This window comes from Drosophila tropicalis, unplaced genomic scaffold (assembly GCF_018151085.1).
Source record: "Drosophila tropicalis isolate 14030-0801.00 unplaced genomic scaffold, ASM1815108v1 contig_593, whole genome shotgun sequence".
Classification (NCBI taxonomy): domain Eukaryota; kingdom Metazoa; phylum Arthropoda; class Insecta; order Diptera; family Drosophilidae; genus Drosophila; species Drosophila tropicalis.
This window is the reverse complement of record NW_027173070.1, coordinates 572,070-596,205: the sequence shown is the minus strand read 5'-3', so window position 1 is coordinate 596,205 and position 24,136 is coordinate 572,070. Positions and strand designations below refer to the sequence as shown.

General features: G+C 38.3%; 5 protein-coding genes across 8 annotated transcripts; 4 read left to right on the top strand and 1 right to left on the bottom strand.

The window, feature by feature from the left end:
- The first annotated feature begins 359 nt into the window (after positions 1-359).
- Vps50 (vacuolar protein sorting 50) lies at positions 360-4,704 on the top strand. The gene is made up of 9 exons (XM_068289215.1): positions 360-494; positions 637-873; positions 933-2,120; positions 2,177-2,517; positions 2,582-2,747; positions 2,893-3,003; positions 3,062-3,385; positions 3,447-3,556; positions 3,627-4,704. The coding sequence occupies exons 1-9, from the start codon at positions 429-431 to the stop codon at positions 4,018-4,020; spliced, it is 2,937 nt and encodes a 978-aa protein (XP_068145316.1). The 5' UTR covers positions 360-428; the 3' UTR covers positions 4,021-4,704.
- Positions 4,705-5,168: 464 nt separating this feature from the next.
- Positions 5,169-6,509, top strand: Ir54a (Ionotropic receptor 54a). Its single transcript, XM_068291404.1, has one exon. The coding sequence runs from the start codon at positions 5,169-5,171 to the stop codon at positions 6,507-6,509; it is 1,341 nt and encodes a 446-aa protein (XP_068147505.1).
- A 1,249-nt stretch (positions 6,510-7,758) lies between these two features.
- Positions 7,759-10,064, top strand: Lsp2 (Larval serum protein 2). Its single transcript, XM_068289666.1, has one exon. It carries the CDS (start codon positions 7,762-7,764, stop codon positions 9,865-9,867), a length of 2,106 nt encoding a protein of 701 aa, XP_068145767.1. The 5' UTR covers positions 7,759-7,761; the 3' UTR covers positions 9,868-10,064.
- Positions 10,065-15,421: 5,357 nt separating this feature from the next.
- Positions 15,422-16,123, bottom strand: Ir60b (Ionotropic receptor 60b). The gene has a single exon (XM_068291394.1). The coding sequence runs from the start codon at positions 16,121-16,123 to the stop codon at positions 15,422-15,424; it is 702 nt and encodes a 233-aa protein (XP_068147495.1).
- A 1,519-nt stretch (positions 16,124-17,642) lies between these two features.
- Positions 17,643-23,986, top strand: Letm1 (Leucine zipper and EF-hand containing transmembrane protein 1). 4 transcript variants are annotated; one of them, XM_068289673.1, is made up of 5 exons: positions 17,643-17,815; positions 18,442-18,792; positions 20,158-22,493; positions 22,557-22,853; positions 22,912-23,986. In XM_068289673.1, exons 2-5 carry the CDS (start codon positions 18,726-18,728, stop codon positions 23,278-23,280), a joined length of 3,069 nt encoding a protein of 1,022 aa, XP_068145774.1. In that variant the 5' UTR covers positions 17,643-17,815; positions 18,442-18,725; the 3' UTR covers positions 23,281-23,986. The 4 variants fall into 4 exon arrangements, with proteins under 4 accessions (XP_068145774.1, XP_068145773.1, XP_068145775.1 ...); XM_068289672.1 differs by lacking the exon at positions 17,643-17,815 and adding an exon at positions 17,952-18,071; XM_068289674.1 differs by lacking the exon at positions 17,643-17,815 and adding an exon at positions 17,995-18,064.
- The last annotated feature ends 150 nt before the right edge of the window (positions 23,987-24,136 follow it).

The following is a 24,136-nucleotide window of genomic DNA, read 5'->3' as shown; positions in this document are numbered from 1 at the left end:
CATACACTCGTTATTTAAGGAGAAAAAGAGAAACCGATACAGTTTACTTCCCAGATTTTTAGACTTGCTTCAAAATAAATTTATTTATTTATTAAGATAAGTTCTTTCTCCAATCAAACAAGTATAAAAATATATTAAACCTTTATTGTTTTTTTAAATATTTCATAATTCACATAGAATAAATCGAAATCCGGAATAAAATAAAAAATTATATTTCGAGATGTATTAAAAAAGCAAAACCCATTCGTTCCTACGTCCCTGTGTGCTGTATCAAAGTGTTGCCACCTAGGTCTTTTTTAAAATAGGCTAGGTTTCAAGCTAAAAGTAGCCGTTTGGGAGAACTGCGCATATCTGTTGTAGTTTGCCTGTGACTGGCTCTAATTGTTGTTGTCTCACTTTTGTGCATATTATTTCTTCATGGCTATAATATGCAGAACTCCAAGGCTAAAACAATGGAGTTCAAAACGAAATTCATGGATCTGCTTCATAAGCAGGTAAGCTGAAATTAGTTTGTAAAATCCAGAGCAGCTGGAAAGCTACTAACTTGGTTATCTTACCTCTTCCCATTAACGCCTACTTTACACACACACAAACGCGCGCATATAATGGCTAACACTCGCTCACACATACACAAAGACAAATCGTCAAATGAAAATTCCAGCAATGGGTTTTTCGGATTACTTTGTGCAATCGGTCACAAAGGATGCGGATACCCACAGTCCAACAGATCATCAGGTTACCGATAACGAGGCGGATGCGAATGCCGCCCCCTCATCATCTTCAAATGCACAAAAATCCGACCAGGAGATACTGGAGAGCATTGAACAATGTTATTACTCCACAGAAAGTGATGTCAGTCTGAACGAGCTGAAGGTAAGTTATTTTTCCATTTTGTCTAACTAATTTTCTTAAATTTCCTTTCATACCCACAGAAAGTTCTCCAATCTGGCATTGACCAGGAGCTCATTGAGCTAACTATAGCTCAGTTGCGGACTCAACAGAAGGTTCTAACCAAGCAAGTGTTGCAGAATATATTGGAACAGCGGAATGCTTGCAGCAGTGAATTCGCGTCCATCAATGAGACTCAAAAGAAGCTTGAGGAAGCTCTGTGGACATGCCAGAAGGCACGCTCCTATTTGAATTATGCACGCACAAATCTAACCACAACTAGCCTGGAAATTTTGGCCAGCTATCGAAAACGGGAAGTACTCAAAGAGGTCTTAGACACACTGGTAGCTATCAAAAAACTGCGCACAACCGATGTGGAATTGCAAAAATTGCTAGAGGATCATAATTACAGTGCAGCGACTGCTCTCCTCTTGCAGTGTAAAAGTTCCGCCGAGGCCTTTATGCAATATAATTGCGTGCAATCGCTCTATAAAAAACTACAGGAGACCATGCTAATGATGGAATTCCAGTTGGACACGGTGCTTAATGAGATGGTCTTGCAATTTGATTCACGCAAGTACTCCAAATTGCAAGAGGCCTACAAATTGGCCAATAAATCATTAATGGCCATGGATCAGTTGCATATCAACTATATATCGGCAATACATTCATCGGTGAATGGCGTTCTTCGGGGCTACAATGATCCCTTGAGTGGTGGTCAGGATGAGCAGCCCATGAAATTGCTCTATGAACAATTGTGCGAGCAAGTCCAACCCGAAAAGTTGATACCATGTCTGATTAGTCTCTGTAAGACGTTTTGGACCATTTTAGCTTCATATTATCAGGTGGCCATGTGGCATAATAACTACAAATTGTATCCTGATCATGATGTGGACTCACCCGACATTGATATACAACAGAAATTGAAGAAGGGACAATCACGCATATGGAATGATATATTGAACAAAGTTTGCCTATTTCTGCAAAGCGCCAAATTGACATCTCTTAAATACGATCAGTTTATCCAAGTTCTGTCTATAGTACAGCGCCTGAAGAAGGTGGGATTGGAATTCTGTGGCGAGCAATCAGAGAAACTAATTGAGACAATGCAAAGGCAGAGCGAAGAATTTTTTAGACGCTATCACATCTGCTGTGTGGAGGAGATTTGCTTATTTTTGGACAATGAATCTTGGACAGCTGTGGACTCTTTTGCCCACATATTACAATTGCCAGTAAGTTTTACATCCCTCCTATTTATCATTTTGTAAAATATCTTGTGCTCTTCCAGGAATTTCGCTCAGTGCGTCATACGTTGCGTCGTCACAAGTCGCCAACGATTGCTCTGTTGGCTTTGTCATCGAATAATTCCCCCATTAGCAATAATAATTGCGATGAGCTCGTCTCTGTTCATTCTCAAGATGGGGGCAGCTCTATTTATGGTTCCTATGGTTATTTTTTACGCTTCTCTGAGAAGAGTTCACCGTTTGACGGTGGCCTTGATGCAAATATGTTGGAGGAGGACATTCTTTCGGGCATTGTGGATGAGGCATCATGTTATTTTAGTGAGGAAAGTGATGATGATCAAAAGTTGAGTCTGCAAAGCAAAGAATTTGACGATCAAGTCGGCAAGTAGGTTGAGCAAATCGCTTTATGCTATAAGATCTTGAACTAATTTGTCTTTAACTTATCTTAGCCAACTGCTGGTAAATAATACTGCCTTGAATGTTTTGCGCTGTATTGGACGTTATTTGCAGATGTGCAAACTGTTGCATTGCATTTCACCGAAAATTGTCTCATGCATGCTGGAGTTGATTGATTTTTATGCGTATGCAGTGCATGAGATCTTTGGCAAAGATGCGGTAAGTGAAACAATTTAAAAGTGGATGCAGATGAACAGAAAACAAAGGAGAAACGTTTAAGAAGTTGCTTTTAATTTGATTTTCTGAATATTCCCCATTTAAAAATACACTTAGAGAAAGAAATACATTTGTTTAATATTTCCAGTTGGTTCCTACGGATAATTTGTATACTCCACGTCTGGAGCAACGTCTGCGTTCAGTTGAGACCAATGTTCTACCACAAATCAAACTATGGCCTCTCAATTTCTCATCTTTGGTGAGATAAGATCTCTAACCTTAAAAGCTAAATCATTGTTAATCTAAACTCTTTTTAGGCCAACAACGAGCTAGCCAATCCGGACACACTCTATGGTCTACCTCAGCGAATTGTAGCCGTGGAGGCGGGTCGCAGCATGCTTCAACAATTTCATATATTACAGCATTATTTAAATCATCTTTTGCTCTCTGGAGAGAGGTCATTGCTAACTAATTATCTAGAGTATAATGAATTTATGCTGGATCTGGCCAAGCCGGTTTATACATGCGTCACCTCACGCGTCATTGATTTGTCGGCCATATTGGCTCAAATGGCTAAGGTCAAATGGGATGTGAATCATGTCATACACCAGCATAGCAGCTATAGCGATGTCTTAAACAGGGTAAGCGTAAAAATTGCTTTAAAATATTTTGAATTGTTTAAGAATCTTTGTATTTACGCAGAATATACAGAGCTTTGCGATGTGCCTGGAGGAGATAACCAAGGAGGTGCCCATACCTAAACAGGTGTGGAATTCCATGGCACATGTGGCCACACATTTGCTGGTGGAAGGGTGAGAAGAATCTAACAGCTCACTAATAAATTTCTTTTACAAGATTCTCTGTTTTTTCTTTGTTTCTTAGTTTCGCCAATGTCAGGAAATGCTCTGCAGGCGGAAGAGCTTTAATGCAATTGGATTTTGCCAATTTTATGTCATTCCTTGAACTAATTTCTAATCAAAAATATTCTCAGCATCGTTGCTATGTGGATGTGTTCATCAAATCCTACTATTTCTCGCCCGAACAATTTGAACAATGGATTGATCAGCAGCGTCAGGATGTGGAGTACTCCTCAAAGCAGTTAACGAATCTGATTCAATGTATATGTGTCAGTGATAAGCGCACACGACAGCGGTTGCTTCAGTTGGTGGAGAATGGAGCAAGTGCTGTAGGAAATAATGGTGGGACGCCCAGCACAACACCTCACAAGCACAGCTCCAGTACTTCTATACACTCCAATCTGAGCAGTGTTATTTAAAAGCGAAAAACCCTATGGAAATTATGTTTATCTGTTTTTTATTTTTTTAAAATCTTAATTTATTTTTTTTTTGTTTGTTAACCTTTTGTAATAGCCGAATATTGTGACATTCTATATATATATATACAATGTGTATTGTACATTCCCCCCAAATTAGTGCAAATTTAACCTTTAGTTTACTTAAGTTGGATTATAAGTTAGTTAAACCTAAGCGATCTCCACGATGTACTTTGTCTTGAATTGATTGAATCTCTCTGTACGGCCCCCTCCCCGCCCTCTAACTCAAATATCTCAAATGCAATTTGTAGCTCTCTATTTAAAAAATTAATTTGTTTCTAATGATTCACCATGACTTAAGTACCTAGAGGAAAAAACAAAACACACAGACATAAACACACACACACTCACCTACATTCATATATAGTTTTAAGATAAAGAAAACCTACTTAATTAAATAATTTATTTTTGCAAAACAAAAAACAGCAATACGGACAAATAATTGTAGAAGAGCTGCAGAGACATTCAAACAATTGAAACAATCAATCGATTGTTTCTTTGTTGGATTTCTTTGAAAGCCCTTGTCACTAACACACACACACACTAAACCACTAACTAAACTAACAAACAACAAAAAAAAAAAGAGTACATATTTTGAGATATGCATATTAAACGAAACAAAACGACTACATATTGTGTACACTTAAGTGGGCGTAAAGAATGACATTCCAAATATGATTTTTTGGGGTTAAAAGAAATAACAGCTAACAGTCTAAGGCATTATGTTGGCCTGGAAAATCTTCTGCCTGCTATTGGTCTCTCAATGGGACACTTCGTTTGCAGTTGTTCAATTTATTTGCCAAGCTGCCAAGGAATCAGATGCGTCTTTGTTGAGAATATGGTATAAACACTGCCCAGAGGATTGGCTGCAGCAACTGCTAGTGACTTCGCCTTATCCAGTGGTTCTACAATCGCAAAATAACTCAATTTCCCAAAACGATTCGAAAGCCTTGCAAGTTATTTGCCTTGGCAATGACTATAGGTCAAAATGGCTAAAGCAACTAAAACGCAAAGAAAAAACTATTTTATTTCTACAGAAGTTCTCTTCAAAAGAGCTGAAGTGCCTCCTAAAGAACTGCCATCAATTGAAAATGCAGCAGGTGATGGCTTTGCAGTGGAAAGAAGATAAGGATCTCTTAAGTTACTTCACCTATAGCCCACAACCGCATTTCATACTCGAGCAACATCGTCTTCGGAACTTCTCCAGCATGGATCTACAATATTTCAATATGCAAGCTCAACCGCTGATAGTTATGCCCGATCAATGGCATCCACGTTCCATGGTCTATGTTGATAAGCGAACGGGTGAGCTAGTACTAAGAGGTTCTGTGGGTCGATTTGTTGAACTTTTGGCCTGGAAACTAAATGCTTCCATGAAGTTTCCACTACCCATACGACCAGGACAAGTTCTGCATCCGAATGAAGTGCTGCGATTGAGTCGGGAATTGCCTATAGATATACCAGTGAGCATGATGTTGGCTTCACAGCCGGAGGACATAAGTAGTTATCCCTTTGAGTTGACACACATTTGTTTGATGATTCCTCTGTCCCAGCAGTTGCCTCTGAGGGAAATCTATCGTCTTTTGGCCAATGTTCAGAATGTCCTTATTGCCTTGGCCATTCTATATGGTTATGGATTCTTTTTGAGTTTGCATAAATATCTTTCTGTGGGCATCGGTTCTTGGGTGGATTTCTTGCTCAACGATCGAGCATTTCGTGGCCTGTTGGGTCAATCGTTTCATTTAAGTCTTTCCTCTTGCCGAAGCGTTTCCATCAAGGCAGTTTATTTTAGCCTCAGTATAATGGGTTTGTATTTAAGTTGCTTCTATGAGGCAGCTTTGGGCACTATGCTAACTCACCCACCCAAACGTTTTCAACCACGAACTGTAAATGATCTTCGAGAAGTCGGCTTGCGTATGGCCATTAATGAGGCGGATGTAGCCATTGGCATGGAAATGGACGTTCCTCTGCATACAGTCAATGGTAGTGAGTTTACTCGGCTCCGAGATGGTTTTAACATCAGTTATGTCTATTTGGCCTCTCGCCTGCATTGGACTTTGTTCAGTCAGCAGCAAAAGTATTTCGATAAAGAGCTCTTCTTGTACTCCATGGATGCATGTCTAAGTACTTTGACTCTGATGACATTTCCTTTAACAGAGGACTCCTGGTTTGCAGAACCCATCACCAGGCTAAATTTTGCCGCGCGTGCCAATGGCATTTATCAATATTATGTGGGTATGCATTTCCACGATATGGCTTCAGCCGGATTGGTAAGCTTCAATGATCTTAGCCAGAATCAACGTCCTGAGGATCGACATGGCGGCACCTTGAAGTTAGATGATCTCAAATGGATTTCATATGCCTATGTAGTGCTCTTGATGTTTGCCTTCCTAGTATTGGCTATAGAGATAATGTGGAAGCGGTTTGCTTAATAAACTTTCTTGATAAATTGAATATCTAAGAATGAGGTTTTACTAACAAGGGCATAGTTTAAGGGCAAAACTCAAATAGTTTTTTTTTTTTCATAAATATGTAAGGGTTTCAGGGTTTTCGTAATGACATTTCCTTGCTCCAAAAAAAAGACCTCGAGCCGGTGTTTTTTGCTTCAAAGTTTGATGAACTTATGGCAATTTAAACATATAGACAATCTAAAATCATTGCATCTTAGAAATATATAAACAAAGAATGTTGTTATTCTTGGTCTGGACTTAAGTCTGTATCGCCATTTGCCATATAAATTTGAGCTATTTGACCTGTTTAGAAAGATAAGACAGATTTGAATATTGACTGTTATCCCAAGGAATCAGCTACGTTTCAGCAGAAACTACAGGAAAGTTAGTGAACCGCTTTCCAATAACGGCTCAAACAATTATATATCTATATCCAGATAAATCTTTGACAAAACTCCAAAACCCTTGCCAACTGAGCCACTTAGATGGATGTATCATGAAAAAACTTTCTCAAAGAACCTTTATTTTAATGTGACTTTTTAATGGGCTTAATGGGGATGAGTGGGTAGTTAACTAGTGTCAACAACATGTTCAGATGGTCTATGTACCTTGTGCTTCTCAAGTCTTTGTTGTCTACGCGGAATTTTGAAGTTGATATGACTTATGATTAATGTTTTTGCAACAATGGAATTGAATATTTTTAGACATAAGCAACAAAGGCAGCATGTTCTTGATAAGCAGAGCGCATCTTGTATATAGAATTTCATACTTTTTATGACCCTTCGGTCGAATCGAAAAAATAAAATCGAATGCTATCAAGGTGCAATGCTGTTGCCGTGCATTCGCTACAAGTACATACATACATATATAAAATCTATCTATACAAAGTGGCAGTAATGACAGGTGTCCATGTAACCTTGAGTTACACCTACAACAAAAAACCAATAAGAGGAAAAATAGGGCTCGTCATGCTCATACGATTCTTATCGAAAATAAATGTACTAGATGTGAGAATATATACACGATTTTTTTTTTTTTTTTTGGGAAACTTGCGCAATGTGTACATATTTCAGAGGTCGAACGGATCTATTATGATAATGTCAAGGCGATTGCGATGAACGGCCATTGGTCTTGATCTGTCTCTCGCTGTCGATCAAGAGAGTGGGAGACTGGGCTTTGGATGAGCCGAGTATAAATGCAGGTGGCTGGCAATGCAATGACATGATTCCGCAAGATGAAGTCGTTCACGGCGGTTGCAGTTCTCACTCTAACACTCCTGGCCCTTGGTGGCCATGGCAAGCACATCGAGTCGAAGGTGGCCGACAAGGACTTTCTGGTGAAACAGCGTTTTGTTTTTGATATGCTACAGCATATCTATCAGGACGATGTTTTTGTGACGAAATACGAGGCCACTTACTATGAGTACAAACCATGGGAACATGCTAGTGACTACCAGCATCCAGAGAAATTGCAGCATTTCTTTGATTTGTGGCAACACCATCCCTTCCATGATGATCAAGTGTGGACTGTGATGTATGATCGTCATGAGGAGTATGCCATTGGTTTGGTACGTCTCTTCTACTTTGCCAAGAACTGGGAAACCTTCCAGCATGTGGTATTCTGGGCTCGCCAGCATGTGAACAAACAATTGTTTGTCTATGCCTTCTCCATTGCCAGCTTGTTCCGCGATGATATGCAGGGAATCGTCCTGCCAGCTCAGTACGAGATTCATCCATGGAGTTTCTTCGATGGACAGACCCTGGAGATGGCCGAACATTATAAGATGCATGGTTTCCATCATGTTAAGCAGCTGGACAACATCTACAACGTTGTCTTGAAATCAAACTACTCGAACATCTATGGAGAGATTAACTATGAACATGGTTTGTCCTACTATTTGGAGGATGTTGGCTTCAATAGCTTCTACTATTACTTCAATTTGGATTATCCCTTCTGGACTAAGGGTGGTGAGGATCATGTCCTGGACAAGGATCGTCGCGGTGAGCTGTATTTGTATGTGCATTGGCAATTGTTGGCTCGTTACTACATGGAACGTTTGTCCAACGATTTGGGTGAAGTACCTCATTTCAATATGTATGTGCCCGAGGAGACTGGCTACTACAGTGGCCTGCGTGACTACAACGGTGTCCCCTATCCCAGTCGCGAGAATCATCACAGTTTCTATCATTCGCACAACATTGAGTATGTTGAGAATGTTGAATTGTACACACAACGCATTATGGATTGGATCCATAAGAACGAGAAATACGATGTGGAGGTGGTCAATCAGTTGGGTAACATCATTCAGGGTAATGTTGATAGTGTCAACAAGCAATTCTATGGCAGCTTGGACAAATGGTATCGTTATATTGTGAATGAGGGACGTCCCTATGGTAAGTATCAAGAGGAATTCCCAGGAACTTTCCTGCACTACGATACTTCAGTGCGTGATCCTTTGTTCTATGAGATTTACAAGAACATTATCGATCACTATTGGCACATGATGGCCACTTTCCCTGAGTACACACAGAAGGATTATGGTTTCGAAGGCGTCAAAATTGATGCCGTACACATGCCCGAGAGCCTGACCACCTATTTTGAGTACTTTGATGCCGATATTAGCAACGCTGTCAACGTCGAGCCATGGGTTGAGAGTAGCCAAGATGTTCTTTACAAGTTTGGACGCAATTCCCATTACAATGGTGCCAGCTATGTGATCAAGGCTCGCCAACAGCGCCTCAATCACAAGCCTTTCGAATTCACTTTGGATGTCAGCTCAGAGAAGGCTCAGCCAGCTGTTGTCAAGGTATTCATTGGACCCAAGTACGATGAGAATGGTCGCTACATCCCATTGGAGCATAACTATCAGAACTTCTTTGAATTGGAGCACTTCAAGGTCCAATTGGAAGCTGGTGTTAACCACATCAAGCGTGCCAGCGGCGACTTTAGCTTCTGGGTTAATGATCGCACTACCTACATGGAGCTCTACCAGAAATTGATGGATGCCACCAATAGCGACTTCAAATTCAAGCTCGATCAATCGGAAACCCATTGCGGTGTACCGAATCGTTTGATGTTGCCCAAGGGTAAGAAGGGCGGTCAGGTCTATCAGTTCTTCTACATGGTCTATCCTTACCATGAGCCAGCTGTCCAACAATATACCGGCTACGATCCCATTGTCAGTTGCGGCATTGGGCACGGCTCACGTTATGTGGATGCCTTGCCTTTCGGTTTCCCCTTCAACAGGCCAGTGGTCCACGATTACTACTTCGATGTGAACAACTTCAAGTTCTTCGATGTCAAGATCTTCCATCGTGATGAGCACACCAATGTGGCCTAAGAATAAGTCACAGCGACCTAAAACCTAAAACCAGTCAATCAATTTTCGTTTAATCAGAAATCCAACCCCAACATCTACCCCATAGAGCGTGTTCATGTACTTTGTAGTTTTTGTATTCTTATTTCTCTTTACATAATATATTTACTTGCAATCAATAAACAATAAACGAACTCCGAAACTTTCCCCCACAAAACAAACCGTTTCGATTAGGATCTATTTCCTTACCATATATGGTAAACGATGACAAATCACAAATCACTCTTTGCATAATGGCTACTTATAAAGTTAAACAAGTTCTTTGCTCACCCGTGAGACATTCAAAATGTTTCCAATTTAATGTTTAGATATAAAAAAAAGTTTAAAGTTTAAGCGTTTATTATTTTGTTTTTTATCAAACTTTACTTCTACCAATTAAAGAGCAAATTATTATTTTATAAGGATGATCTAGCGATCTACTTAAACTTATCATTTCTAAGTTCTTTGAAAACGTTCCCAAACGAAAGCCATTGAACTTAGGGTAATGCCCAACACGTAGAGTATCCAAAACCATTGTAAATCTTCAAATTTCAAATCCCGATAGCTATGATACTCCACGTCGGTATAATAACTCATTTTGCCAATGCGAACAAAGTCAATAAAAGCACGTTCCAACCAAAAATCAAAAAGACCACCGGCTTGGATTTGCGAGATAAAACGATTCAGAGCATGCTCAAAGATGGAGTTCCTTGGCAGTGGGAGGGCGAAAAGAAAATGTGATAGAAACACCATCTCATCGGATGCTCGAAATACTGGACGGTCTAGTTTGGCCTGTTTCATCATCAACATGGGCCACAAGGCATTTGTCACTGAATAGGCATAAGAGGTATTTAAACCAGTACGCATTTGCTGATACTGCACCATAGAATCGATTACATTAAATACATCCTTGTTCTTTTCAAATACTTCCTTTTCCATTGTACCTTGTACGATATTATAGTCACGTCGGGTGATGGCAATTTTCAATTTGGCTTTGCGAAAGTCTTCATAGCTTTCAATCCTTTTCGCTGTTGGGGCATGTATGAAAAATGAATCGAGTCGTGCCATAAAAATGTTGCAAAGAAGTAAACCACTAAAAAGTAGTAACCAATAGATAAATAGACGTTTCGCCGACAATCTTGAGGGTAGGATGAACGATTGCGATAACATGCCCCTCAGCACAGTGTCTCCCAGGTCGTTGAAAATAAGTAAACTTGGTCTTAATCCCGCGTCTAAGCGCTGAGCATTACAAAGCAATAGAGCCAAACAGATTGAGACAAGAAACAGTAGGGGAAAATCAGTTCGTGTGAAATATAAATTCAAACGTTTTACTTCCGGTTCGACTGGTATCATAACGAACCATTTGGATATTTCTATGGTATTGGTATTCCGTATTTCAAATAAAACAAATGAAGGACTTTGCACACTGGCTGCTAGATGAACACTGCCGTTTTCCAAAAGCTGCGATATCGTTTCATCAGGTATGATTTCTGTTTGCATAAGGCAGCAAAAACTTATCGAAGCATTTAAATTGTTGGCAAAGTTTTCAAGAATTTTGGACAGATAGCCAGTCACTTGGCGTTGTCCTTGGGCATCCGTGTGAATTACAGCTCGAGGTAATACGTTATCTGGAAAGACGATGATGTTATAACCATAAAGATTCTTAATCTGTGGTTCAAAGTAGATTTTGACATCACTTAAAGGCCTCTGGACCATTTGAAAGTGGGGAAAAGCTCTATAGCTGTAGATTTGATCTATATTTGGATTTGCTTCGCTGAATTTTAGAGCCAAGACATTAAGCATCTTGTGGCTAAGACATTCTTCAAAGAGTGCACTCATATTGACAGAGGATCCGATTAGAAACAATGTTGAAGTGTGTCTTATATCTTGTAGATTCTCGTACAAAGCGTTCTTAAGCTGGCCGTGATCTGTGTTATCCTTCAGACATACTAGAGCCAAAATGCGACTATTAAAGCTGGGTCTAAGTTGAAATTGTTGCTCCTGATTAAAATTTAAAATGGCTACATTTGGTTGCACATCTGGCCAACAATAATCCTTAGTGTCCTGTAATATTAATATAGACTCGTAGTGTGTCTCTTGCTTTATAAGTTCAAGAAGTTTTTCGAAATTTATATAACTTTTACAATCCACAAAGCAAAAAATAATAATCAAATATATTTTAGATTTAAGCCACATTGTTTTCATTGTGCTTCACTTGACCAAGAACAGTTTCTAACTGTTTCATTTAATTTGATTTCGTGTAAGTGCCAATTCCGTTTCCAATACTAGGATAATTATAATAATTCTGATTTGATTGTATCTACACCAGGGTGACACGAAGTCAGTGCCATATTTAGGGAATACAAAATAAAGGCTTAGCCCCGAAATTCGACGATTATTTGTTTTTGAAAAAAACATTTTATATTAAATTTGGTAATTTTGTCTTACAGAAATAAGTAAGTTTCAAGGATCAACAAAACAAAATAGCACATCAAAATATTCACAGGAATTTCAAAATTTTGTTCAAGGCAAATATTATATTTCTATCAATAATGCTGAACAATATGGATAAAGGAAAGTAATAAAAATTAAATATAATCATAAATTCTGCATTTTGCTGTGGTTCACCCTAGTGCCAATGTCTTAGATAAAATGTTTAGATAAACCCTTTTTCCCTATAAGTTTTTATTATATTATATCCCTTCATTTAAAGCGATGACAAGTGACTTTTCATTAATTGCTTAGTGAAAAACTTCAAGACAATTACAATTACGTTTAATACACTTATAAAATTATAGATTAAATACATTTATACATACATAAACATTTCCATATTTGGTCCTCAGCCACATTTGCATTTTTAGCATCAAATGGAACACTCAAATGTGCCTTAGAATTCTCAAACGTGTGTCTCTTTGATTTGGAAACAGTTAATTTGAGACTTTTAATTAAAAAACGACTATTTAAACACATCTAATTGAAATCAAAGTATTTTTGGATATTAATTATATTTAATTAATAAACATAAACAAATTTGTACTTCTTGGTTAACATATTACATTTAATTTAATAATAGAAAACGTTCACAAAAAAAAGCTATTAAACTGAGAAGAGTTCCCATCGCATACAGGATCCAAAACCATTGCAAATCCTCGAATTTCAAATCACGATAGCTATGATAGTCCCGACTGTAATAATAACTCATTTTGCCAATGCGAATCAAGTCATCAAAGGAACCTTTCAACCAATAGTCATAAAGACCACTGGCATGCGTTAGCGAGATAAAACGATTTAGAGCATGCTCAAAGATGGAGTTCCTTGGCAGTGGAACAGCCAAAAGTAATTGCGATAAAAACATTATCTCATTCGACGCTCGAAAGACAGGACGCTCCAGTTTTGCCTGCTTTAGTACCAGCATGGGCCACAAGGTATTAGTCACTGAATAGGCATATGTTGTATTTAATTCACTACGCAATTGCTGAAAATATACCGCAGAATCGGTTATATTGAATACATCCATATTATTTTCAAGTATTTGCTCTTCAATGGTATCTTTTAGAAGATCCAAATCATGTAGGGTGATGGAAATTTTCAAATTTGCTTGTCGAAAATCCTCATAGCTTTCGATTCGTTTCGATGTTGGGGCATGTATGAAAAAAGTATCAAGGCGTGCCATAAATATGTTGCATAGAAGTAAACCACTAAAAAGTAGTAACCAATAGATAAATAGACGTTTCGCCGACAATCTTGAGGGTAGGATGAACGATTGCGATAACATGCCCCTCAGCACAGTGTCTCCCAGGTCGTTGAAAATAAGGAAACTTGGTCTTTGTCCCGCGTCCAGGCGCTGAGCATTACAAAGCAATAGAGCCAAACAGATTGAGACAAGAAACAGTAGGGGAAAATCAGTTCGTGTGAAATATAAATTTAAACGTTTTACTTCCGGTTCGACTGGTATCATAACGAACCATTTGGATATTTCAACAGTTTTACTATTCTTAATTTCAAACCGATCAAATGAGGGACTTGTCAGACTGACCGAAAGGTCCACACTGCCGTTTTCCATAAGATTCGATAACGTTTCATCATCAAAGATTTCGTTCTGCATTAGGCAGCAAAATCTTAGCGACGCATGTAAATTTCTGGCAAAGTTCTGAAAAAGATGGGCTAGATAGCCAGTCACTTGGAGTTGTCCTTGGGCATTCGAGTAGATTACAGCACGAGGTAATACATTATCTGGCATCGCGATGATTTGATAACCATAAAGATTCTTAAACTGTGGTTCAAAGTAGATTCTGACATCTCTTAGAGGTCTCTGGACCATTTGAAAGTGGGGAAAAGCTCTATAGCTGTAGATTTGATCTATATTTGGATTTGCTTCGCTGAATTTTAGAGCCAAGACATTAAGCATCTTGTGGCTAAGACATTCTTCAAAGAGTGCACTCATATTGACAGAGGATCCGATTAGAAACAATGTTGAAGTGTGTCTTATATCTTGTAGATTCTCGTACAAAGCGTTCTTAAGCTGGCCGTGATCTGTGTTATCCTTCAGACATACTAGAGCCAAAATGCGACTATTAAAGCTGGGTCTAAGTTGAAATTGTTGCTCCTGATTAAAATTTAAAATGGCTACATTTTGTTGCACATCTGGCCAACAATAATCCTTAGTGTCCTGTAATATTAATATAGACTCGTAGTGTATCTCTTGCTTTATCAATTTAAGGAGGTTTTCAACGTGTTCGATATTTTTACAATCAACGTAGAAAAAAAAAAGTATCAAATATATTTCAGATTTAAGCCACATTTTTTCGCTTATGCCTTTCTTGACCAAGAACTTACTTTAACTGAAAAAACTTTGATTGAGACATTTAATTTTATTTCTACCAATTGATTCAAAAATAGGTTTAATTATAATAATTGTGACACAAGCGTGTGCAATAAGGTGGACCCAATGTTCACGATTTTGAGTCGGCCCGGGGTATAGGGAATGGAATCACTTAAGCCCGTGCTGAAGACTCCTAAAACGTTCCTTTTAAGACACCTAATCTAATAAATTTCTGACCCATCGGACATACCCTGGGTATGCGCAATCTTCGGATAACAAACCACACGTTATTTGCACCCCACAACACCATTAGATAATGGCCCCTGCCTTTTTTTAGGGCATATAGGACACAATGTTGAATTAGCATTCATTTTGTAATGTCTGAAATCAATGCAGAATGTTCGAGACCCAAAGTAGGTGAAATTCCACACCGATGAAGGATTGTGGTTAACGATTAATATTTTCATATAAGCATAGAACTTTATTCATAATTAAAATTGACATTTTGTGCACTTGGGTTTTCGTTGAATAAATTAGATATGAATATGTATGTACATTTAACAATTACATTTCCTTAACGGCAGCTCTCAAGAATCTGTTTCAAAATTTTGGTTCACTCTAGAGCCCAGAAAACAAAGTGTCTAAATAACCCCTTTGTTGTGTTATGAGTTATTATTCACAATTCATTCAAGATAATGACAAGTAACTTTCCATTCATTGCCTGGTCCACTTGTAGTAGAGAAACTCCAAACCAAAAACGACTATGCTCAAAATAGACCCAATAATATAGAATAAATATATCCAGACCACATCATTGCAATTAATACTATGCGGACTAGCATTAAGTTCTTTGTTCGAATAGCTCATCAGGCCAATTTCTTTCAGTTCATAAAATGTTTCGCAAAACCAATAGTTATAGAGACCACTGGAATGGATCTGTATTAGATAGCGATTGAACGCCTCTTCGTAAATGGAATTCTTAGCCAGCGGTAGTACAAAAACCAAATATGGAATAAACTCAATCTCTCGGGAAAGACGAAAAACGGGACGTTTGAGTTTCTTTTGCGCTTCCCTTAACAGTGGCCACAATGTATTTGTCACTGGATAGGCAAAGGAGCGATTCAGTTCAGAGCGAAATTTTTGAAAATCTTCCGACTCGGTTTTAACTATCAAATCACCATAGCTGTGCAGAAGAATTTCTCCTTTGGAATCTTCCATTTCGTTAACATCTCCAACATGCATAAAGATCTTTACATTTGCATCTCGCATATCCTGATAAGAGCGTATCCGATGTAATGCTGGAGGATTTAGAAATAAAGTAGCCAAATTCGCTGTAAATATATTGACGTTTATTAGACCATGAAAAAATAGTAGCCCATAGACGAAGGCGAGTCGCATCGAGAACTTTTTTGGCATTACAATCGATTGGGCGGTGGCTCCTCTTAGAATGGGATCCAAAAGATGTATGCCACATCTCAAGCTGAAGGTTTTCACTCCTGTCTCGAAACGTTGCACATTGCAGAGTACAAAAGCAAAGGGAATCAAAAAGCATGTAACATAAATTAAAGATCCTAAATTAAAGAACAGAGTTGATCGCTCAATAAATGGCTCCACTGGCAACATCAAGGACCACTTTCCAATGTGAACGAAATCGCTATTAGTATAGATGTCATTCATCAAATGGTATATGTATGCGGGATTTATAACACCAAGTAATAGATCCAAACTGCCATTATTCATCAAAGATGCAGTAACTTTGTGCTCGGGCCATTTTTTTCTATACTTCAAAGTTATATCCAATGAGCCATTCAATTTTTCGACGAAGTTTTTTACAATACGTGTAAGGAAACCCTTTACTTCAATCTGCCCCTCTGCATTGGTATGCAGAACGCAACGTGGTAATATGTTCTTGGGCATTGCAATAATTGAATGTTGATGTAGATTTTTTATGGATGGCTCAAAGAAAGTTAGAATATTCTGCAGAACACGTCGCTTTACCTTGAGTTGGGGAAATGCTCTATAGCTGTAGATAAAGCGATCGATGCCATTTGTTATTCTTCGGGCCAAAACATTTAGCATTTGGTGTTGACGACATTCCTCAAAGATTGCACTTAAATTCTGTTTTGAATCAACCAACAACAAAGTGGGAGTGCCACGCATTTCATTTAAATTATTAAACAAGACCTCTAGAAGACATTCTTTGTCACTTCTTAGACAAGCCACGGCCAAAATGCGTTTATTAAAAGATTTTTTTAATGGATAATCTTGATCTTCATTCATGTTGAGAATGGGCACGGATGTATTCTTTTGTAGTTCGCTCCAGCAATCATCATTGAAGCTTTGAAGCAGCAGTAACGACTCATAGTTTTGTTCGATTCTAATACGTTCGAGTATGTGCCTTAGCCCATTAACCGGTAGGTCTAAAACAATAAATATTAGAGCAATTTTTAACCACACTTGCATTTTAAGTAATGCCATTCGAAACAGTTCACTTGCGACGAGTTTCACTTCTCGAATGTGTTTAAATTGTATTCTTGAATCAATGACAATAAAAAGTCCCAATGACCAGACAATCTGTTTGTTGATACACCATAAATTTATGTTTGTCATTTACTGGATTGGTGGCAAATGCACTTACGATGGATATTAGTCCCATCCATCATTGTAGGTTGGGAGGTGTTAATTATAACTTCAATTCACAGCAGTACTAATGTGTGTGGACATGGGAAATCGCTGTTTTTTAATGCTAATTTCCAATAACCCCATCTAAAACTGAACCACTATATTTAAATATATGAAGTCTGACTGCCGTTAAAAATGGATTTATAATTACAAATATTTTTTCATCAAACAGGCTGCGAATTTCACTTAATTAGGGTTTAAAATATTAAAATATTTAGGCGTATATAATGCTGAATCAGCTTAAAAAATAAACATATATGTATATTTTGTCAGCTTTTCGAAGTCCTAACCATTTTGACCTGACACTAAGAAATACATATCCAACTTCTTAGCATCCAACAATTCTGAAACATTTTAAATGAGACGCTCTGTTAAATAAATATGAGTATTATTACTTATAATTATTGTTCACAAAAACAGAATTATGTAAGTACTCTTTGTAAATTTATTAAGTATACCAATTATGAAAAATGATAATGTTAAAATAGTAACGGCAACCAAGTCGATGATAACAGATTGGCAGGGCCATCTAGTCGATATTTATCGATAGATATAAAGAAAAGAGTAGAATAGGCGAATTCAAAATAGCAAAGCGAATTTGAAACAACTAAGCGAAAGCAGACGAGCACAATAAAAGTAAAAAAAAAAAGAAAAAAAACAAACGAACGTTAAAAAGTAAATGGTAAAAATAAACTAGATATAATAGTCAGATATATATTTAATTGAATATATTTTGATATGAAAAAGATGATGACAACTTACCTGCTACCTCATGCGAAATGTAGAATTAATAACAACAACTAGTTGTTCATTCGAAATTTGTTGCTGTAGTTGTGTAATTTCGGTTTTTTTGTCTAAAAAGAAAATAATTTCTAAAGAAGTGTGCGAAACATCGCGCCATGTTGACGTTGGTGTATGTGTGCTGATATATACATATGTACATACATATATACGTTAACAACTTAACCACATACACAAAATATTACATTGTTTTATTCTTTAATTATGGAAAACAAATCACAAAATTAATTGTTTAATGGATTTACTTTTAGGCGTAGAACAAGAGCAAGAGTGAGATCTTGGATAAACCACACACACACAAGCGACGCGATAAGAAAAAGGAAACGGGACAAGATATTAACAACACAAAGAGACTGGAGAGAAAGTGAAAAACGACAACTAATTCAAAGATTACACACTCCGTCGACAGTCGGAATTTCAAAATTATAATTGAAAATTACTCGAAATTTGAATTGGCACTAGAGGAGCCGCCATCCCCCCCCTCCACCCGTCTCGCCAACCACACGGCCCCCCAAAGATAATCTAACGCAGAAACATGAATGCCCTGCTGCGACATAAGGGGACGAATTCGAATTTTGTGTTTGTGAATTTCTATAAGCGATGTAAGTGCCGTTAACAGTAGAAGCAACAACCACAACAAAAAATCAAAACAAAAAGCAATAACAAAATTCCCACAAAACTTTCCATTGATTTTACACATCAAGAGACCCAATGTATATATGTTAGTGTTTGTGTGTTGTGTTGTGTATGTATGTGTACTTGTGCGTCGTATCCATTTTTTTGTTTTTGTTTTGACTGCACTTTAGTGATCAGCTGTTAAATTTCCCTCTCCCTATCAACTATAGGCAATTTTTCCTCTACAAAAATTTCCCTCAGGTGATAACTTATGATCTCATTCTCAAGATATTATTAGAAGCTTTGTGCTAATTATTCAAATGTTTCACTTGTTTTCATTTTGTCACATTTATTTACCTTTATTTCTCGCTTTTCTTAGTCGCGCCACTCTTCTGTCTTATCAATTGAAATTTTTTTTTAGATTTGCTGACCAAAGTCTAACCAATTGGTTTGTAGTTTGATTAACAGTACTTCTGAAGTTAGTTTTGTTAATAGAAACTTTAGGTCGTACAGGATTATGATAGTTCTAGAGTTACTAGAGGCCCAGTTTAAGCCGAGTCCGTTTTTAGTAACTACCAGTCAAATTATTTCAAATTTTCAAGAGTTGAAAATTGTCTATCTTTGAAAATTGACATTTTTGTAAGGGGTCCAAGAATTTGTGAAAATGCATTTTTTAACCTAAGACCAATTTTTTTTTTGGCGCAAATAGACCATTGTTGTTTTTCTTCAGAAAACTGTGCAGGTGTATGCAGCAGGTACCCGTCTGACTACTTACGTAGACAAAACGACGCCGTAGACACACTTAAGTACAGTTAACAATAGATACACACACACACACACACGCAAAAATTTATAGATAGATCAACATTCATTAATGCAAAAAAAAAAAAATCGTTTGTTTCTTTGAGTTTGTTGTGCATTTTACCCTTGATCGCTTGCCAAATTTAGAGAAAGGAAAAAAGGGAGAGTGCAAAAATTTGCATCACAGTTTTTATTTATAGAGTATTGCACCATAGATAATTTTCTTTTTGTGGATTTCTTTTTGCTCCTTATATAATCTCCAAGGTGCTAATTTTTTTGATTGTTTTCTACTAATCGTTTGCTTTATCAGTTCGTCTCGGCTGGGTAGTCGAAGTAAATCATGTGGAAAGTATTGCTTATCGAATTCGCTTTTTTATATATGTAGTATATTTTTTGTATTATTCATTTTTGCCGGGTGTTCAAGATTGTTGAACTTTTTTTTGTTTGTTCATGATTAATTTGTTTGTTGTTGTTGGAAAACGTGATTGTCTTTTATTCATAAATAATATAGATTGTGTATATAATGAATTTTTTTGTTTTTTGTTTTACAGATCTTAGAACGTACTGCCGAGCCTGCAGCTCGACGAAGTACACAGATCACCTGCCTCATAATGATTCCTCAAGTGGTAAAGAAGTTCGACACTCGAGGCAAATGCTAAGACGAAGATCCGTTTCGTCAATGGCATTAGAATCGTTTGGTCGCTATCATCCCCAGCATCAATATGGTTATCATTTTTCTGGTCATGGCTTTCGAGATTTTCATTCATCTCGATCCCTTTCGGAGTCTTCAAGTTCGAAAATTGATGTTACCGTTAAGAAGTTGAAGAATCAACAAAAGGAAAAAGTCGAGGAGATTATGAAGGAGGTGGCTAATGGACAAGTAGCAGCTAAGGTAACAGCATCAGCAGCCGCCACAACAGCTGGAGTATCGGCGACGGCACAGGATAAGACAAGTGGTGATGTTGCGACCGCAGCCAGTGGAGGAGCATCAGCTTTAACGCAAACTAGTGATAAGGCTGTGGCCAAACCTAAGAAACCACTTAGTCAACGCATTTGGGAGGAATTGGTTCACTATTATCATGGTTTTCGTTTGCTGTTCATCGATGTGGCCATCAGTTCAAAGTTATTGTGGCGCGTACTAAATGGCAAGACATTAACAAGGCGTGAGAATAAGCAATTGCAGAGAACCACCTCCGATTTATTCCGATTGATACCATTTTCGGTATTTGTTATTGTGCCTTTTATGGAGCTGCTATTGCCGGTATTCATTAAATTCTTTCCGGGCATGCTGCCCTCAACGTTCCAAACGGCCAAAGATCGACAGGAGAGATTAAGACAATCGTTGGCCGTGCGTTTGGAGGTGGCGAAATTCTTGCAAAAAACTCTCGATCAAATGCCAGTGCAGCACAAGGAACACAGCAGCGAGGAGGCCAAACAATTTGAGGCCTTCTTTCGAAAGATACGAAATCCCAATGATCATGTCAGCACCGAGGAGATTATAAAGTTTGCCAAGCGTTTCGATGATGAAATAACTTTGGATTCCCTATCGCGGGAGCAATTGGCTGCTCTGTGTCGTGTTCTGGAATTAAATACAATTGGCACAACGACTTTGTTACGATTCCAATTGCGTTTGAAACTTCGTTCTTTGGCCACCGATGATCGGGTGATTGCACGAGAAGGCGTCGATTCATTGGATTTATTTGAACTGCAACAGGCCTGCAAATCTCGAGGCATGCGTGCATATGGGCTGACGGCTGAACGTTTGCGATTCCAGCTCAAGGAATGGATTGATCTTAGCCTAAATGAGCAGGTGCCGCCCACATTGCTACTTCTGTCGCGGGCCATGCTCATTTCTGATGATAGCATTACCACCGACAAGCTGAAGGAGACAATGCGAGTGCTGCCCGATGCCGTTGGTGCACACACCAGGCATGCCATTGGCGAGAGTGAAGGCAAAGTGGATAATAAGACGAAAATTGAGATCATTCGTGAGGAGGAGCGCAAGATTCGTGAGGAGCGTGAGGAAGAGCATGAGGAGACTATTGCAAAGCGTACAGCATTGAAGGATGAGCAACCGGCTCCTTATGTTTTTACCGAGGAGCTGGTCAAGGCACAGCGTCCACTTCACCAGGAGGTGGTAGCTGCACCCGAAACGGACAAGGGTATATCATCCACCGATGTCCAACTGTTGTCCGATGCCCTTAAGACTCTGTCCTCCGATAAACAATTGGTAGTGGAAAAGGAAACTATTAAGGAACTGAAGGAAGAGCTTCGGGACTATCAGGAAGATGTAGAAGAGTTGCGTGAAGTGCGACAAGTTGTCAAGGAGCCAGTGCGTGAGAGTCGTGCTGCAAAATTGCTGTACAATCGGGTCAATAAAATGATTTCACAATTGGATCATGTGCTAAATGATCTAGAGCATCGCCAAAAGCAGATCAAACAGGCTGATGCCTCCGATAGCTCCACTGTAAGTGGTATTCCTTCGTCTCAACCTGTAGTTGGTATCGATGAGTTGGTGGCTACCATAAAACGAATGAAAGAAACCTCCGATGGTGAACGTTTTAAAGTTGTCGAGGATTTACTCGTTAAATTGGATGCGGACAAGGATGGTGCTATTTCTGTTCATGAGATAACCAAGGTGATTCAGAGTATAGACAGTGAGGCCGTTAATATAGACAAAAAGCAGCTGGAGGAGTTCACGGAATTGCTCTCCAAACAGGCCACTAGGCGGCGCAATGAGGAAATCGTACGCATTGATGATCTCATGCTGAATATCAAGAAACTCAAAGAGACAAGCGACGAGGCACGTTTACGTCACATCGAAGCCGTTCTAGATAAATTTGATGCCGATAAAGATGGTGTTGTTACTGTTAATGAGATAAGAAAGGTGAGTTTTTCTTTTAATAATGCAGATTAGAATGCTTAAGATAGCACCTTTTTACGTTTACAGGTAATGGAATCTATTGGTCGCGATAATATTAAACTTAGCGAGAAAGCTATTGAGGAGCTCATTTGTCTATTGGATAAAGAGCAAATACTAGAGGCAGAGCAAAAGATCGAAAAGGCCATTGCCAAGAGTATGAAGGAAGCTGAAAAGCTGAAGGCTGAGGTTGTAAAACCGGATAAGGATACGGCTAAAATTGTGGATGACATACATGATTCGGCCAAAGAGATTCACGATATTGCCACCGAACTCGGTGCTGTGGAATCACCTGCCCAGGACAAGGCCAAGGTGCTAAAGGCTGAGGTAGGTCCATTTAGTTTTTACCTAACTGATAATATATTATTTTTTTCTCTCTACCAAGCCCGCTTCCCCAGACAAGGCACCCAATCTGTTGGATAAGGCCAAGGATTTAAATAGTTCAACTCCCCCCAAGCCAACGGATAACAAACCTAGTTCTGGTCGTCCAAAACCCACGACAAAGGGATCCAACGGCAGCAATCAGTCAGGCAGCGGAGGGTCAAGCAGTAATGCAAAGGGCTCAAGTAGTAATTCTCCTACTATGGAGAGCAAATTACGTGAAAATATTCTGCCTTCCAGTAATATAAGTCTGCCGCCTACGATACAACCGTCAACGACATCCACACCCAAGACGAAGCCACCGACCACAAATGCATCGGCCAGTATCTCGGCCACATCATCTAAAACAGGCGCATCAAAGAAATTGATCTGACCAAGTCAGAATAAGAGTCTATGCACCTCACAGGTGAAGGGAGAAAACGAATCCTGAAGCCTAAAATGATGATGTGTACCTAAAGCTGATGTGTCGTGGAAGAGTTCTTTGAGGAGAATGTTCGAGACATGTGTCTAAAGAATCGATTGATTGGTTGAATGAATATTTGTTACAACTTAGAAAAAGCAGTTTAAGCCCCTATACGAAAATCGCATTCTGTATTTAAATTTGGGGTATAGGAGTCATGCAGCACCGCGACAAAAAAACAGCATAAAGCGCATCTGAGTTACTTTAAAAAATAACATTACTTGCAATTAGTTTTATATGAGGAATATATATATTATTTTTTTTAGTTAATGTATCAATCCCTCAATCCAATTAAAATAATAGTGTGCGTGTCAGCGTGTGTGCTCCCACTTCCCTTAACGGCATCAAACCGCCTCGCCCTACAATATTAGCAACTACTACTATCTATATATATATTTTGATTGTGATCATTAAGCGAAATGTTGATTTCTACTCTATGTAAATGAATTAAGCTGAAAACACAAAATAAAAGAAAACGAAAATGAAAGAAAAAAACCACGTGATAATTTTAAAACAATAATTAATTGTTGTGTGCTTAAATATGGAACTAAAAAATATGTAGATAATAAATGAAGAATTTGTAAATTTGTTTCGCAATAAAGAATAGCGATTAACAAAAGTTTTTTGTATGCTTTGATTAATCGAAAAAAGGCGTTTCAGATATTCAAAATCACGAATTTAAAGAAATTCTTGTAATGTTTTGAGTTATGGCTTCTGTATCGAATATATAAGACCTTTAAAACAAGCTTAACAAATGCGAAAAAGCAAG